The sequence below is a fragment of the Balaenoptera physalus genome (assembly GCF_965194825.1).
Source record: "Balaenoptera physalus genome assembly, chromosome: 13".
Lineage (NCBI taxonomy): Eukaryota > Metazoa > Chordata > Mammalia > Artiodactyla > Balaenopteridae > Balaenoptera > Balaenoptera physalus.
Window position 1 is genome coordinate 12325535 of NC_138892.1, and position 14948 is coordinate 12340482.

Here is a 14948-nt window from a genome sequence, read left to right on the forward strand (position 1 = left end):
GCCTGAATTTTGATGCTGCATAACTAAAATGAAAGATAAGAATTTTTGTCTCTAGATAATGTCACTACCATTTTCTTAAGAACAGCACAATAATTCAGTGCTTCAGCATATGAAGCTTCAGCTTCCTCTTACTGGTTACATTTTTCATCATTCTCTTTTATATTAAAAATACTTTGTAGGCTTTATTACAAAAGTAATATGTACTTATTAGGAGCACGAGGAAACTTCGGGGGATTTTGGAGAGATATGTTCACTGTTTTGATTGTGGTGATGATTTCATGAGTGTACATATGTATTTCAAAACTTACCACATTGTACACTATGAATAAATAGCTGCAGTTTATTATAGAATTGTCCCTCCGTATCCACAGGGGATTGGTTCCAGGACCCACTGCAGATACCCAAATCCACGGATGCTCAAGTCCCTTGTATAAATGGCATAGTATTTACATATAACCTGTGCACATCCTCCCATATACTTTAAATCATGTCTAGATTACTTATAATACCTAAGACAATGTAAATGCTATGTAAATAGTTGTAAATACAACTTAATAGCTGGACTCTGGCAAATTCAAGTTTTACTTTCTGGAATTTTTTTTCCTAATATTTTTCAATCTGTGGTCATTTGAATCCATGCTGCAGAACCCGCAGATATGGAGGGCTAACTGTATATGTCAATTATATGTCAGTAAAAGTTTTTAATATTTTTGTGATTTGATTACAAAAAATTGGACTTATTTTATGGTTAATGTGTATTTCAATTTGTTAGTGAGATTAAGCACTTTTATCATACAGCCATTTGTATTTCATCTTCTGTGAATTGTTCAGTTATATTCTTTGCCTCTTTTTCTCTTGATTTGTGTATTTCTCGTCAGTTTGAATAACTTACTCTTGACTTAGTGATGGTAACCAGTGTGTCTGTCTTACCTTTGCAGCTGTTTTCTCCAGTTGGTTTTTCTTTTGACTTTAAAATCCATTTCTCCCCCTCTCTTCCCCTCCTTCCCATCCTCTTTTCTTTCCTTCCTAACTTCCGTAGCCAAATCTGTCTTTTTTTTTTTTTTTCTGGTTTTTGGGTTTCCTATCATACTTAAGAATCCCCCCCACCCCAGTAATACTCCCAATATTTCTTATATTTTCATAGTTTTAGTAGTTATATTTTAATCTTTTTTTTTTTTTTTGCATATGCAGGTTGAGAGTTGAGGTTTATTTTTTTCCATTGGGTATTCAGTTTTTCACTTATTAAAAAGTCTTTCCTTCCCCCCATTGAATTGACTTGATGCCTAAATATTCGCTGTAAATGTTTATGTCTATCTCTGGATTCTTTTCTATTTCATTTATCTATTGTCTGTCTTTAAGCCAGTACCACACTGTTTTGATTACCATCACTTTATAAGTCTTGAACTCAGGTAGTGTAAGTCCTGCAATTTGTGTTCTTTTTCAGAATTGTTGTGACTATTCTAGGTCCTTTGCACTTGTGTATAAATTTTAATAACAACTTGTCAATTTATGCAAAAATACCTGCTGAGATTTTGATTGTGTTTGTGGGGTTTGGGATGCATGGTCATCTTAAGAATATCCAGCTTTCCAATCTATGGTTATATATTTCTCTATTTGTAACAGCCTTTGTACATTTGTTCTGTTTTATTTTATGCACATTGTAGTAATGATGGTTGAACCTTCCTTTAAAAATAATGTGAGATCTTTCTCCAGTTTTGGATTCATTTTGTTTGTGACAGTATGAGTTTAATGGCCATCAAGTTAATGTTGAAAACCTGGGATGATGTTTAGACAGTGCCGCTGGAAGTTCAGTTTCCTGCAACTCTCAGTGGGTAGAGAATCCCTTCTTAAATTGAGGGGGGAAAAGGATAACCGGGACCGAGAGAGAAAGAGGAATGAATAATTACTTCCTGGTTTGAAGGAGGTGATGCTCATGACTAGGAGGGTTTTCTTTGATCCCTAATGATTTGATATCTAAAATATGGGGGGAGGGGAAACTTAGCAAAGTGCTAACATTTTTAAGCATTTGACCATCTCTGCCAACTACTTCCAGAAGAACAGTGGCTCCAGACTTTGCAGACTTGTATATCTTTAGTAAAATAATGGCTCTACCTTTTTTGGAATAAAATGGGAGGTCAGGAGGTCAGTTGTTGAGAAGGGAGGGCTTCATGAAATCTCTTACACAAGGTTTAAACTCCTCTTTTGTATCTGAACTTAGACTGAACAGAAGTAAGACAGGGGCTGTGGAGCCAAAATGGCTTCTAACAATTTCCTGTAGTTACTGTATGTTCTTGAGTGATATTGCATGGATCACGCTGGATCCCAGGTGAACATCTGGGAATGGGTGTCATGTGGAGAGGTATCCTGCTAGCCTTGTAATGCTAGCAGTAATTATGAAAAACTCAAGTGTTTTTGTCTGGGGAATTTTTTTGTCTATTTCTAATTTAAGGAAAGGGTTTTTTGTTTATTTTTTATTAACCTAGTAGCCAAGACTTAAATAAATCTCTACCTTGAAATCCAAAGGTTAATTTTTTTAATAATATGCTTTCTGCTGAACTCTGTGTTCTTAAAACCTAGAGGTCTATATTGTCTGGTTTTGAGAATTTAATTTATACTGTCATTCTACCTATTGCTATGAATTGTAATTTAGTGAAATTGATTTGTTTTCCCCTAAGAATCACTAAAGGGATAGAGAGTGTTCTAAAGAAAATACTAATGGCCCAAATGAATTTCAACTCTTGTAATTTATCTTCTGTGAGAAATTTCCTGGCATTTAAAATTTTTTGGTATAAAGGAAGATCTTTGGCCCTTTGGTAACTAGTCAGCTTTACTATGGTCACAGACCTGTCTAGAAACCACAAATTGACCGAAGTTGGGTGTGTTTGTGTGTCTCCATACATACACCTATAGGTATACATATAGCAGTATTTCCCCTAATCCTGAGGCAGTAAGTAAGTGTTCCATTTTACCTGAGCAATGAGAGAATATTCAGGGAATTTTGTTCACTCACCTTAAAAATAATTATATGATGAGAATTTAAAGTCAATTTTTCTCCTACTTTTCTCTTTCTCTATTTGTTCTAGGGTAACCAGGAGCCAACAACAACTCCTGACGCAATGGTTCAGCCTTTTACTACCATCCCATTTCCACCACCTCCACAAAATGGGATTCCCACAGAATACGGAGTGCCACACACTCAGGACTATGCCGGCCAGACCAGTGAGCATAACCTGACCCTCTATGGAAGCACGCAAGCCCACGGGGAGCAGAGCAGCAACTCACCCAGCACACAGAACGGATCTCTGACGGTATGTGAGTGATGAGGTGGCGAGCAGAAGGCGGCGTGTTGTCCTCGGTCGGTCGTGTTGAAATCTTCTTAATCATCACACCAGAAAACCCTTTGAAATAGTTTTGCATTTACATTGCATTACATAGCGCTTATGTAATTTCAGTTCTACTCTAAGCATTGTAATTAGAAGATAAGGATTTAGCATAAAACTCACGGTCATTGCCCAGGAGCTTACAGTCTAGAGATGGGACAGACAATACAACAAGGTAAGTACAGTGATGGGAGTTAACTTAGCAGGATGCTGCTCTTTTCAACTTCACAGGTAACCTTCATTTTGCAAAATCTCATGGTCCCTTCTCTGTCCTCATCGTACAGAATCTGTCAGCAGCATTCTACACATTGCCTCCCCCTCCTCCTTGAAATACTTAGTTGTTGGCTTCCCTGTTTCCCTCCTAAGCACTAGAAGTTCTTTCTTGGTCTCTTTTGTTGGTTCCTCTTTCTCTGTTCAGCTTTTAAATGCTGTGGTGCTCCAGGGCTGGGTCCTAGGACCCCTTTCCCTCCTATTTCATATGCTCTCTCTGTTGTGTAATTATACTACTGAATTCACCTAGTTGCTCAGGCAAAACCTACGAGTCATTATTTCTTTATTTCCTTCATCTCTACATCCAGTCCATTAGCAAGTCTTGGTCGCCATAACTCTAGAACATTTTCTTACTTCAACCTCTTTCTCTTCATCTTAAGACCATAGCTGGATAGTGTGCATGATGAAGAGCTCAGCACTTCCGCCAGAGTTTTTGGGCCTGAGTCCTAATGTGACTCCTACTTAGCAGTATGACCTTTGGCCAGTTATTTAATCTCTCTGCCTTGGCTTGCTCATCTGTAAAATGAATAGCACCTATTTCAAGTGGCTTTTAGGAGACTTAAAAGAGTTTAATTCATGTGAGGTGTTTATCATCATTGTCACCACTCTAGTCCAAACCGCTTCACTTATTTTCTATATTACTGTTGCCTAACTTACCACAAAGCAGCCAAGATACTTTTTTTTTTTTTTTTTTTTAAATGAAAATAATGCTATTTTCCTGCTGGACTCTAATGGTTTCCTAACAGAATAAAATCCAGACTCTGTACTTGGTTTACTAATCCCTGGCCCCAGCCTACCTCTTTGACTTCATCTCTTACTACTTAGTAAGCAAGTAAAGGAAGTGTCATAAATTAACAGTAGGTGTGTTATCACATCATACAGATCACTTCAAATGATTATGAACTCACAGACTTAACAGAACTACTGGAAAAGAAGGAAAAAGAAAGAATAAAATACATAAATCAGAGGCTTTATCGAGATATTTTAATTACTAAGTCTATTTCTTTACTAGTTATCAGTCTTTTCTTTTTTCTGTTTTCTATTTCTTGTTGTCGATTTTGGTAATTGGTGTTTTCCTAGGAATTTTTCTATTTCATCTTAATTAACTATTCTGTTGGTATAAAGTTACTCATAATAATAATCCCATTTTCTATAATTTCTTTAGCATCTGTAGTGGTATCCCCTCTTTCATTCTTGATTTTGGTAATTATGTCTTCTCTTTTTTTCTTGGTCAGTCTAGCTAAGGTTTATTGATTTTGCAGCTTGTTCCAGAAAACCAGCTTTTGATTTCATTGACCTTTTTAAAAATCTGTTGTTTTTGGGTTTTTTTAAATTTTTATTTATTTATTTATTTATTTTTGGCTGTGTTGGATCTTCGTTTCTGTGCGAGGGCTTTCTCTAGTTGCGGCGAGTGGGGGCCACTCTTCATCACAGTGCGCGGGCCTCTCACTGTCGCGGCCTCTCTTGTTGCGGAGCACAGGCTCCAGATGCGCGCAGGCTCAGTAGTTGTGGCTCACGGGCCTAGTTGCTCCGCGGCATGTGGGATCTTCCCAGACCAGGGCTCGAATTCGTGTCCCCTGCATTGGCAGGCAGATTCTCAACCACTGCGCCACCAGGGAAGCCCAATCTGTTGTTTTTATATGTCACTGATTTCTGTTCTGATCTTTACTATTTCCTTCCTTCTTCTTGCTTTGGGTTTGATTTGGTCTTTATTTCCCTAGCTTCTTGACTTGCAATGTTAGATCATTGATTTTAGAATTTTATCCTTTCTAATATGTGTTTAAAGCTATACCTTTCCCTTTAAGTTTCCCTTTAGCTACATCCCATAAAATGTGATATATTGTGTTTTCATTTTCATTCAGTTCAAGATATTTTTAAATTTTTCCTTATGATTTCTTCTTTGATCCTGGTTTACATAGACGTGTGTTGTTTAATTTCCAAATGTTTGAGGATGTCTCAAGTTTTTTTTCTTTAATCCCATTGTGCTCAGAGAATATTCTTTGTATGATTTGAGTCTTTTTAAACTTAATGAGACTTTTTTTATGGCTTAGTAGGTGGTCTGTCCTACGGAATGTTCCTAACCAGTTGGGCCTTTTATCAATATGAAATGTCCCTCTTTGTCTCTATTAATATTTCTTGTCTTAAGTCTATTTTGTGTGATATTAATATAACTACTTGAACTTTCTTATGATTACTATTTGAATGACATCTTTTTCCTTCATTTTGTTTCAAACTCTTTGAATCTAAGATGTGTCTCTCGTAAAAAACATAACATCTGGATCTTACTTCTTTTTCCAGTCTGAAAATTATTGCCTTTCTATCAGAGCATTTAGTCTATTTACATTTAATGTAATTGTTAATGTGGGTGGATTTATGTCTGCCATTTTAGTATTTGTTTTTATATGTCTCACGTCCTTTATTGTTCCTTCTTTACTGATTTATGTTAAATAATTCTTTCTGTACCTTCTAAATCCTTTTGTGATTTTTTTAAATTAGTCATTTATTTGTGTTATTTATGTATTTTCTTAGTTCTTGATCAAGGATTACATCTTTGAGTTATCACAACCTGCTGATGGCTGTGTGTATATATGTGTGTGTGTGTGTGTGTTATTCTGGTAAAATATAGCAGCTTTGATCCAATATAGCTCTATCCCTCACCATCCTTTGTGCTGTTATTGTCATATATATATATATATGAAGTACAATAATATAGTATTATAGTTATTACTTTAAAAATCTTCTATTTTTAAAGAAATTTACCATTTCCAGTGATTTTCTTAGCTTCCTATGGATTTGAGTTATTTTCTGATGTCATTTCCTTTTAGCTGGTAGCACATCTTTTAGTATTTCTGTAGACTAGGTCTGCTTGAAACAAATTTTCTGTTTTTGTTTATCTAGGAATACCTTTATTTTGTCTTCATTTTTGAAGGCTAGCTGTAGAATTCTTGGTTGACATTTTCTCCCCACCTCCTCAGCCCTCTGGCCTCTGATGAGAAGTCAGTTGTTAATCCTGTTGTTGTTCCCCTGTATGTGATGAGTTGTTTTTCTCTTGCTGTCTTCAAGATTTTTTTGTTTGTCTTTGGCTTTGAGCAGTTTGACGCTGATATGTCTAGGATAGATCTCTTTGTTTTTATCATACGTGTAGCGCATTGCGATTTTGAGGTCTATAGATTGTTTTCCATCAAAATTGGGAAGTTTTTGAACGTAATTTTTTCAAATATTTGTTCTTTCCTTTTCTTCCTCCTGGGACTTTTGCTACAAGTAATGGGGATGCTTGTTCCCCACAGGTTCAGATTCTGTTTGTTTGTCTGTTTTTAAGCTAAATCTAAACAGAATCTAAGGTTCTACTCATTTTTCTTCAGTCTTCTTTCTTTCCATTCTTTTGATTGGATAATTTCTGTTGATCTGTTTCAGTTTACTCTTTCTTTTTTCTGCCATATCAAATCAGCTATTAAGCCCATCTAGTGAATTTTTATTTTAGTTAATGTACTTTTTCAACTCTGGAATTTTCATTTAGGATTTCTGTATCTCTGTTGAGATTCCTTACTTGTCATCTTATTTCCTTTAATTGTTTGAATACATTTGTAATTGTTACTTTGAAGTCACCTGCTGACTCTAACATCCAGGCCTCCTCAGAGCCTGTTTCTAGTTACTGCTTGTTTTCTTGAGTCGGGGCCACACTTTTCCTGTTTCTTTGCATGTCTTGTAACTTTTTAGTAAATTGGACATTTTAGTAATGTATTTTAATGACTCTAAAGTTTTTGGTTTTGTTTTTGTTTTTGAGAGGTGTAGGTGAGTGTATATGTGTGTGTTTTAAATAGTTTGCCTGTACTTAAACTGTGGACTCGTCTGTGGTGTGCAGCCACTGATGTGTCTGCTTAGTGATTTTCATTCTCGTTTTTACTTTTTAGCCTGGCTGGGAGTCACCCCTGTGTCTCCATAGCCTACTGGTCAGCCAGTGATTTGGGCATAAGTTGTGCTTAAGCACCTGGAGTGTGGAAAGCTTCCACCCTCTGCTGATCTGGTTTTGGGTTGGGAAGTGCATTTCACAGTACAGCCAGTTCTCAAGTATGCCTTGGCTTTTTCTTTCTTTTGGGCCCTCTTATGTCTCCCCCTCCTCATCCACATATTTTCACAGTCAGCCAGGGATGTGAGGAGATCATATCTAGTTATTCTACTATTCTCTCATTTCCAGGATCTTCCCTTCAGATTTCTAGCTGATCCACCACTCACCCCAATCAGACCACAGCCTCAAGCTAGAAGAACTGTATTTCCCCTGTTAGGTTCCCACCAAGTTTGCCACTTTAGCGGACAAGTCTGTGGTTTTCTACTGCGCCCCCCACCCCAGTACCCCAAGTCGAGTCCGCCCCCTCTGGCAGCAAAGCTGCTGGTTTTTGTGGCCCAGCCCTATCCCGAAGAGCTCTCCCAGAAGAGCTGAGGATTAGAGGGTGGGGTTAATGAGTTGGAGTAGGCCCAGGCAGTAAGTTTGTAGACTCCTGCGGGTTTTACCCTAAAGCTCTAGCAACTTTTCAAGAAACTTCTCTATTTATTATCTGCCTCTGATTGATTTCAAGGACCCTGAAATGACTGACAAGTTTTCTTATTGTTTTGAGGAGAGGATTCACTGACCTGTTCATGCCATCAGAGCCAGAAGTCCCTTCTTTGAATCACTTCATGGTCGTTTGTACTGCACCTCTCCTCACCACTGCCCATTTCTCTTTCTCTTTTGTTCCCTATTGCCACTGTTTCCCATTGTTTCAGATTCCCGGATTATGTGTCTCTAATGACAGTATTAGCGGCGAGCTCTGTTCCTTAATATAAATATATACAGTTAAGACTTCTGTTCTTCATCCATATTAGAAACTATTCATTATATAATTTTGCATTACATTGACCAATTAGAGTTTCTAAAGATGTACTGAAATAAGATTAGGAATCCTTATGAATAGATTGTGAATATTTATTGGTGCTGAGGAGAAAATGGAAAATCCTTGAGTTGTGCCTGCAAACAGAACACAAGTTCTGTCATTTTAGGAAGTTGCTAACAGTAAAATGGGAAATTATTAGGAAGCTCTGGTTGAAGATACTTCTTATAGTTTTAAGTGTACATTTTAATTGTGAGTGTGAATCCACTGCTCTTAAGCCATTTTACCTTTGGAAGTTGTGTGTGGGTGTGTGTTTCTGAGGGGAGGTGGGGTGTGTTTAGAGAGCGATTGAGCAGTAGAGCAGTATATTGTAAAACCTACCTAGATTTGACAACCTTATAAATTATTCTGTTAAACCTTTACCTTCTACTTACATGTTTTGTAAAAAGAGTCTGGTAATTCCTGTAGCCAATTAAATTCAAAAGGTAGATAAGAAGCATTGTTATTTATAAATAAATGATATCTTAAATTTGTATAACACTTTTCAGTTTAAAGCTTGATTCCACAAACACTGTTTTATTGTGGCTCATAAAATAGCCCTTTGTGGTATGTTATTGTTTTTCTACTTGGGGAATTCAAAGTCTTTACTCTCCAGTCTACCACTCTGACTCCCCATCTCCAACTCAATGAAAGTGATCATGAATATATGCACTGGTCCTCTGAGCAGATGCTTGTGCATCTTTTCCCTCTCAGTCCAAGTGTTAGCTCTGCTGGGAAGCCCTGCTTGACTTTCCTAGGCAAAGCCAAATTCATGTATCCTTCATTTAGGCTCAGGTAGACTTCTGAGCTGACCACCTTTTGTGGAACTTACAAGGTGTGATGTTTTTTGTTCACTTCTGTCTCCCTAACTAAACTGTAAGCTTCTTTTGCATTCCCTGACTTATCATAGTACCTGGCACTTAATAGTTACTCAGTAAATATTTCTTGGGGAAAAAAATGAAAGAAGATACAAGTGTGCCATGGGAGGTCTGAGGAGAGAGAAGTGAGCTCCTTGGTGAAGATGGCATTGATCTGGGCCTTGTATTAATGAGTGACTAGAATTCAGACATGTTTAGATGGTGGTGGGAAGAATTAGGAAAGTCATTTCTCAAAGCAAAGTTGGAGAGATGGGAAAGATCAAAATGTCTTTGAATAAAAGCATAGGTTTCTGTTTGGTTGAAGCTTGGGTGCTTGGTGGAGACTAGTGGGAAATAGGTGGGAGAAAGGTCACTTGAGAGTACAAATTGGGAAGAGCATTTGAATGCCTGGCTGAGAAATCACTTTATTAAAGGTATTTGAGCAGGAAATGGAAGCGAGCAGAATTGTGCTTCAGAAGATTAATCTCTTGCATGTACAAGATAGAGAAGCAGGAAGACTGGTTAGGAAAGGGTCTTATGGTTGGAGTTGATAATGGGGTTCTGGATTAGGGGTTGCAGTGATTATGTACAGGAGGAAATGAAGAGAAATTATGAAGATAGAATAAACAGAATTTGACAGCTGATTGGATGAGTAAAATAAGGAGATCAGAGTCAAAGATTTTTCATCCTTATTACAATAACTATATCTTGAATAAAATCATTTTACCCCCCAAGTTTCAGTTTCCTCACCTATCAAATGAAGGTAATAATTCCTACATGACGGAATTGTAGTGAGAATAAATTAGAAAAGCTTTGGAGATTACTTGTTTAAATAGGTCTTTGAGATAATTGCTTTTACCGTCTTTTTAAATCAGTTGTCCTGGTTGATGTCATTTATTTGCGCTTTTTATTATTGTGAGCTACGGCTGTATTTTAGTAGATCTTGTTTATGTTGGATAGTCCCATCTTGTTGATGGAGAGAACAAAAAGAAAGGATTTCTGACATAAAAATGAGAAATGAGCAATGAAATCTAGAGTTTTATTTCCAAAATATATTTTAGAAATTGATTTTAACATTGGGCTAGAAGCTTCTTGTACTCTTAAGATGAGAGCTTGTTTTGACAGTCATTTGGCCCCATAGTGTGCATTAGCAAGAGAGATAGCAGTTAGGGGGTCTCCCACCTGGGTCTGCAGAGGCTTGATTATCACTGAGCCTGCCTGCAGAGAAGAAAGGACCTCAGTTCCTGTATGTTTAGATATTTTCCAAATGCCAGCAGGCGTAAATAGCCGAAGTATTTGAAGTAGATAAGCTTTGGTGAGTGATCTTCAGATACAAGATTTATATTTGTGTACATATTCTGCCGACCTATTGGATCATACTTTCCCTGAGGGCAGGAACTATTACTTGCCCTCTTCTTATTACTCCCAATGATATACAACAGACACTTAGTAAGTGATTTTTGAATGAAAAAAGAAGCTTATAAAGGCATGTGAGTAAGTTGCTAGTCAGTAACATCTTTTGAAGTATTTGAACAGAGTTGTTGGTGCATCTAAATTGAGGGAATAGTTGAGTGGTCTGCCGTGCTATATCATAGTCTGCTGTAGATTTTATAGCCCTCCTCATTGGTGGGCCTTTGAGCACACCTCCAAGTAAAGATGACTCAGACCCCATATTGTTCATCATCCTCTGTTTCTTCCCTTTTTTGTACACCCTTTCTCTGGAGTTGAAGCCAGATTTCCTTGCATTTCTCTACCATCAGAAGATCAGTCTAACCGTCCTCCCTTGGAATTACCCACTGACCCTTACCTGAAGATGCCTTGTAGATAGGTGACCCATCAAATGTAGCCAGGAAGTTATACCACTTAACAGTGGGTCCACTTGCCCACACCAGGACTTCTGGTATATAATGGTAAAAATGGGGCCCAAATCCTTCTCTCATATTGTGTATTGTTGGGCGATGTTACCTTTAGCCTGCAGTGTAGGTATGATCATTAGCATCTTCCATCTCCAGGCTAGAATTAGAGGCCTGGGACGACAGAGGATTCATTCCTGCAGTCATCCACTTTTCCAAGAGATGCTCTCATTTTCCCCTAAAATAACAAAAAGTAGAGGACAATGAGACTATACAAACTACCCACACTGGTTACCGATTTACCCGTAAATTTACTAATTACTCATACACTCCAGCTAGGGGGTGTTGATGCCTATGAGCAGCTTGGCAAGTTCACAGCTGGATTGATGAGGAAACTATAGCCTGGTCTGAAATGCAAAAGTTCCTGCAGAAAACCATACTCAGAGCCAGGCATGCATATTTTTCAGTAGAGAAAAATTGCCCTTTGGTTCATGTAAGACTCAAGACACCCTTTCAGCAAATTGTTAATATTGTTAAGTTATGATTATTGCTTCTTCTCTTTTGCATGCCTTCATTTATTTATTTTTATTTACTTATTAATTATTATTATTACCCATTCTACCCCCACCCCACCCCTCAAAAAAAGAAACTGAAGCTGAAAAGTTCTGAGAACGGTAATAACACTGCTGTACTGGCCCTTGCTGCTCTCCTGTGTGTTAGGGTAAGAATAAAGAAGCACTGATGATTAACTTAGTGCAGTTTTTCTTAACCTGTCTACAAGAGTTGTGCATTTTCCATAAATATTTTGTACTATCTTTTGAAGTCGGTAAACTCTGTTTAGAATCACTGAATTTTAAAGCTAAAATAGATTTTGGAAATCATCTCACGCCTTCCTTTTACAGCAGAGGTCAGCAGTTTTAAGCGACTTGAACAAGGTTACAGCTAGCTCGAAACAGAGCTGGGACTCAGGAAATCTGATTTAAGTCAAGGGCTTTTTTTCTGCTTCCCCATGTAAATTATAAAAAATAAAAGGCATCTCTAGACATGGTCTTATCTTCTTAGTTTCCACTTACTCTTCAACTTTAAACCCAAGAACTTCAACTAGAACATACTTACAGATTTCTTTCATTCTGAAGTGTATATTAAAATATTAAAGAATCATTCAGTTAAGTATAAAGTTTTTAAAAATTGAGGTTATTGTCTCTTGTGTTTCTGTATTATATATAATTTTTACATAATTCAGACTCATGGTTTTAAAAAAATAGGTGACTTGCTGTGGTTTTTGTTAACTGTGATACTGGTTTTTGTTTCCTGGGATAATATATGGTGCTATTACATATACAAATGATGCCATTTAGAATTCTTTTTTATAACACTTTGACCCACTGAGAAAATAGAACTAGATATTTTCTGAAGAAAATTGAGTTGCTAGTTTATTGGGAAAATGTTAGCTGACATTTAAATGCCCAAATAAGACTAGATTCTCAGAATTTGACTTGTAGCAATATTCAGATACACAGAAGAAATACTTAAGCATTTCTCTTTAAAATAACTAAATCTAAACTTTTGCTCAAGTAAGGAATTGTTCTACATAAATGTAAATTCAATTTTTTATGCCCCCAAAATTGTGTTTGGTGTTAGCACTGGAAAAAATAATTTTATATGCATAGGTATTCTTGGTATGTTATTTTAGCACTGTGAAATTACCCTGATTTTCAGTAACTAAGTATATAAGCCAAGATTTCACTTTTTAGAAAGATATTCTATCATGTTAGGAGTACTCTTTAAGAAGGAATTCATAAGATCTAATTCCACCAATTTTAACCCAGTATATACTCCATTATAAACATTTATAAAATTGCTTTAAATTTTAGATGCTAACAAGTCTAGTTGATGGATCTTCATGGATTGTAGTACCAAATTTTTCTTTAAGGCACTGTAAAATGACATAATGAAAAGTATCCCAACTTACTTTCTAAAATATTATCAGGAGAGACTGAATTTTTTTTAAAGCTGTTTTTAAAAAACTGTTGATATTTGTATAATATTGTGGTTAGGGCGCTTGAGCTAGGAAACCAGATTGAGTTAGGTTTAGCTCCCAGCTCCTTCCATTTGCTAAATGTATAACCCTGAGAGAATTATAACTAATGCTCATTTTCCTCACCTGTGAAACTGGTGATACTAGTTCCTAACTCATAGGGTTGTTTTTAGGATTAAATGAGAAAATGTATAGCAAGTACTTTGTATAATGCCTGGCACATAACAAATGTTCAATAAATATTAGCTATAATTTTATTGATATATAATTATTTCATTTCAATGAAGGTGTTATAGGCAGTTCTTAAGTTAAAATAATACAAATTAACAGGCTGTCCAATTATATATCTCTTTTCTCTTTTGCCATTGTTTTCCCTCATACCCTTGGGAGCTTGTGCTCTAAGGGCCATTCTGATAAAAGCAGTATTTTTCAAAGTGAATTTTATATTTTGATCCACAAAAATGAATGAATGAGTGAATGAATGGATGGTATATATAATACATGTTTAGGGAGAAAGGTGAGTTTTCTGTCTTCAGAATTCATAGGAAACCTTTTAACTTTGTTTAGTCCAGTATTTCCCAAATTTATTTGACCATGAAACTCATTTTCCACAAAATACCAGTTAACATCCTGCAGAACTGTCATTCTACCCTTTGGGAAGTATTGCTCTATGATTTTTGAAGCATGTATACACACACGTATCCTTTAGATGTACTTAAAGCTATTTTGGGCAGTGACCTTTCCATTAGATTTTCTCGGGTATAAAATACATCAGTCTCATTTAATACAAATTTGAATCATTCAAAATGGAAATAGTGTGATATAGAAAAATTAATGACAGTTCACTTTTGTGCAGATTTTAAACTGTTAACAAAATTCAACTGAGTAAATTTAAGAGCTCTTATTGGCTTTATTCAGTGATTCATGAATTCGGTGGCATCCAATCTAGCAGATAGAAAGGAGCTCTGAGTAAAATTGTCATTATATGCAGATGACATGATATAGAAAACCCTAAAGACTCCACACAGAAACTATTAGACCTGATAAACGAATTCAGCAAGGTAGCAGGATACAAGATTAACGTTGCATTTCTTTCTTTACACTAACAATGAAATATCAGAAAGGGAAAGTAAAAAAACAATCCCTTTAAAATCACATCAAAAAATAAAATAAAATAAAATACTTAGGAATAAACCTGACAAGGAGGTGAAAGAATATGCTGAGAACTATAAAACGTTAATAAAGGAAATTGAAGATGATTCAAAGAAATGGAAAGATATCCCATGCTCTTGGATTGGAAGAATTAATATTGTTAAAATGGCCATACTACCCAAAGCAATCTACAGATTTAATGCAATCCCTATCAAATTACTCATGACATTTTTCACAAAACTGGAACAAGTAATCCTAAAATTTATATGGAACCATAAAAGACCCAGAATTGCCAAAGCAATCCTGAGGAAAAAGAACAAAGCTGGAGGCATAACCCTCCCAGACTTCAGACAATACTACAAAGCTACAGCAATCAAAACAGCCTGGTATTGGCACAAAAGCAGACATATGGATCAATGGCAGAGAATAGAGAGCCCAAAATAAATCCACACACCTACTGTCAATTACTTTTCAACAAAGGAAACAAGAACATA

General features: G+C 36.3%; 2 protein-coding genes across 35 annotated transcripts in view; one reads left to right on the forward strand and one right to left on the reverse strand.

Annotated features, from left to right (window-relative positions):
* The window catches only part of RBFOX2 (RNA binding fox-1 homolog 2), a 264208-nt gene that overhangs the window by 196962 nt on the left and 52298 nt on the right, over positions 1–14948 (forward strand). For all 34 annotated transcript variants that reach the window (XR_014252526.1, XM_082420794.1, XM_082420793.1 and 31 more), the window contains one exon: positions 3084–3308. Coding sequence is in view for 33 of the 34 variants with exons in the window: in XM_082420794.1 (XP_082276920.1) it covers positions 3084–3308 (225 nt within the window). In the remaining variant the exon portion in view is untranslated. The remainder of the gene's footprint in view (positions 1–3083; positions 3309–14948) is intronic.
* LOC309641106 (apolipoprotein L6-like) overlaps positions 1–14948 on the reverse strand; it is a 274531-nt gene that overhangs the window by 160649 nt on the left and 98934 nt on the right. The gene's annotated exons all lie outside the window — the stretch shown is intronic.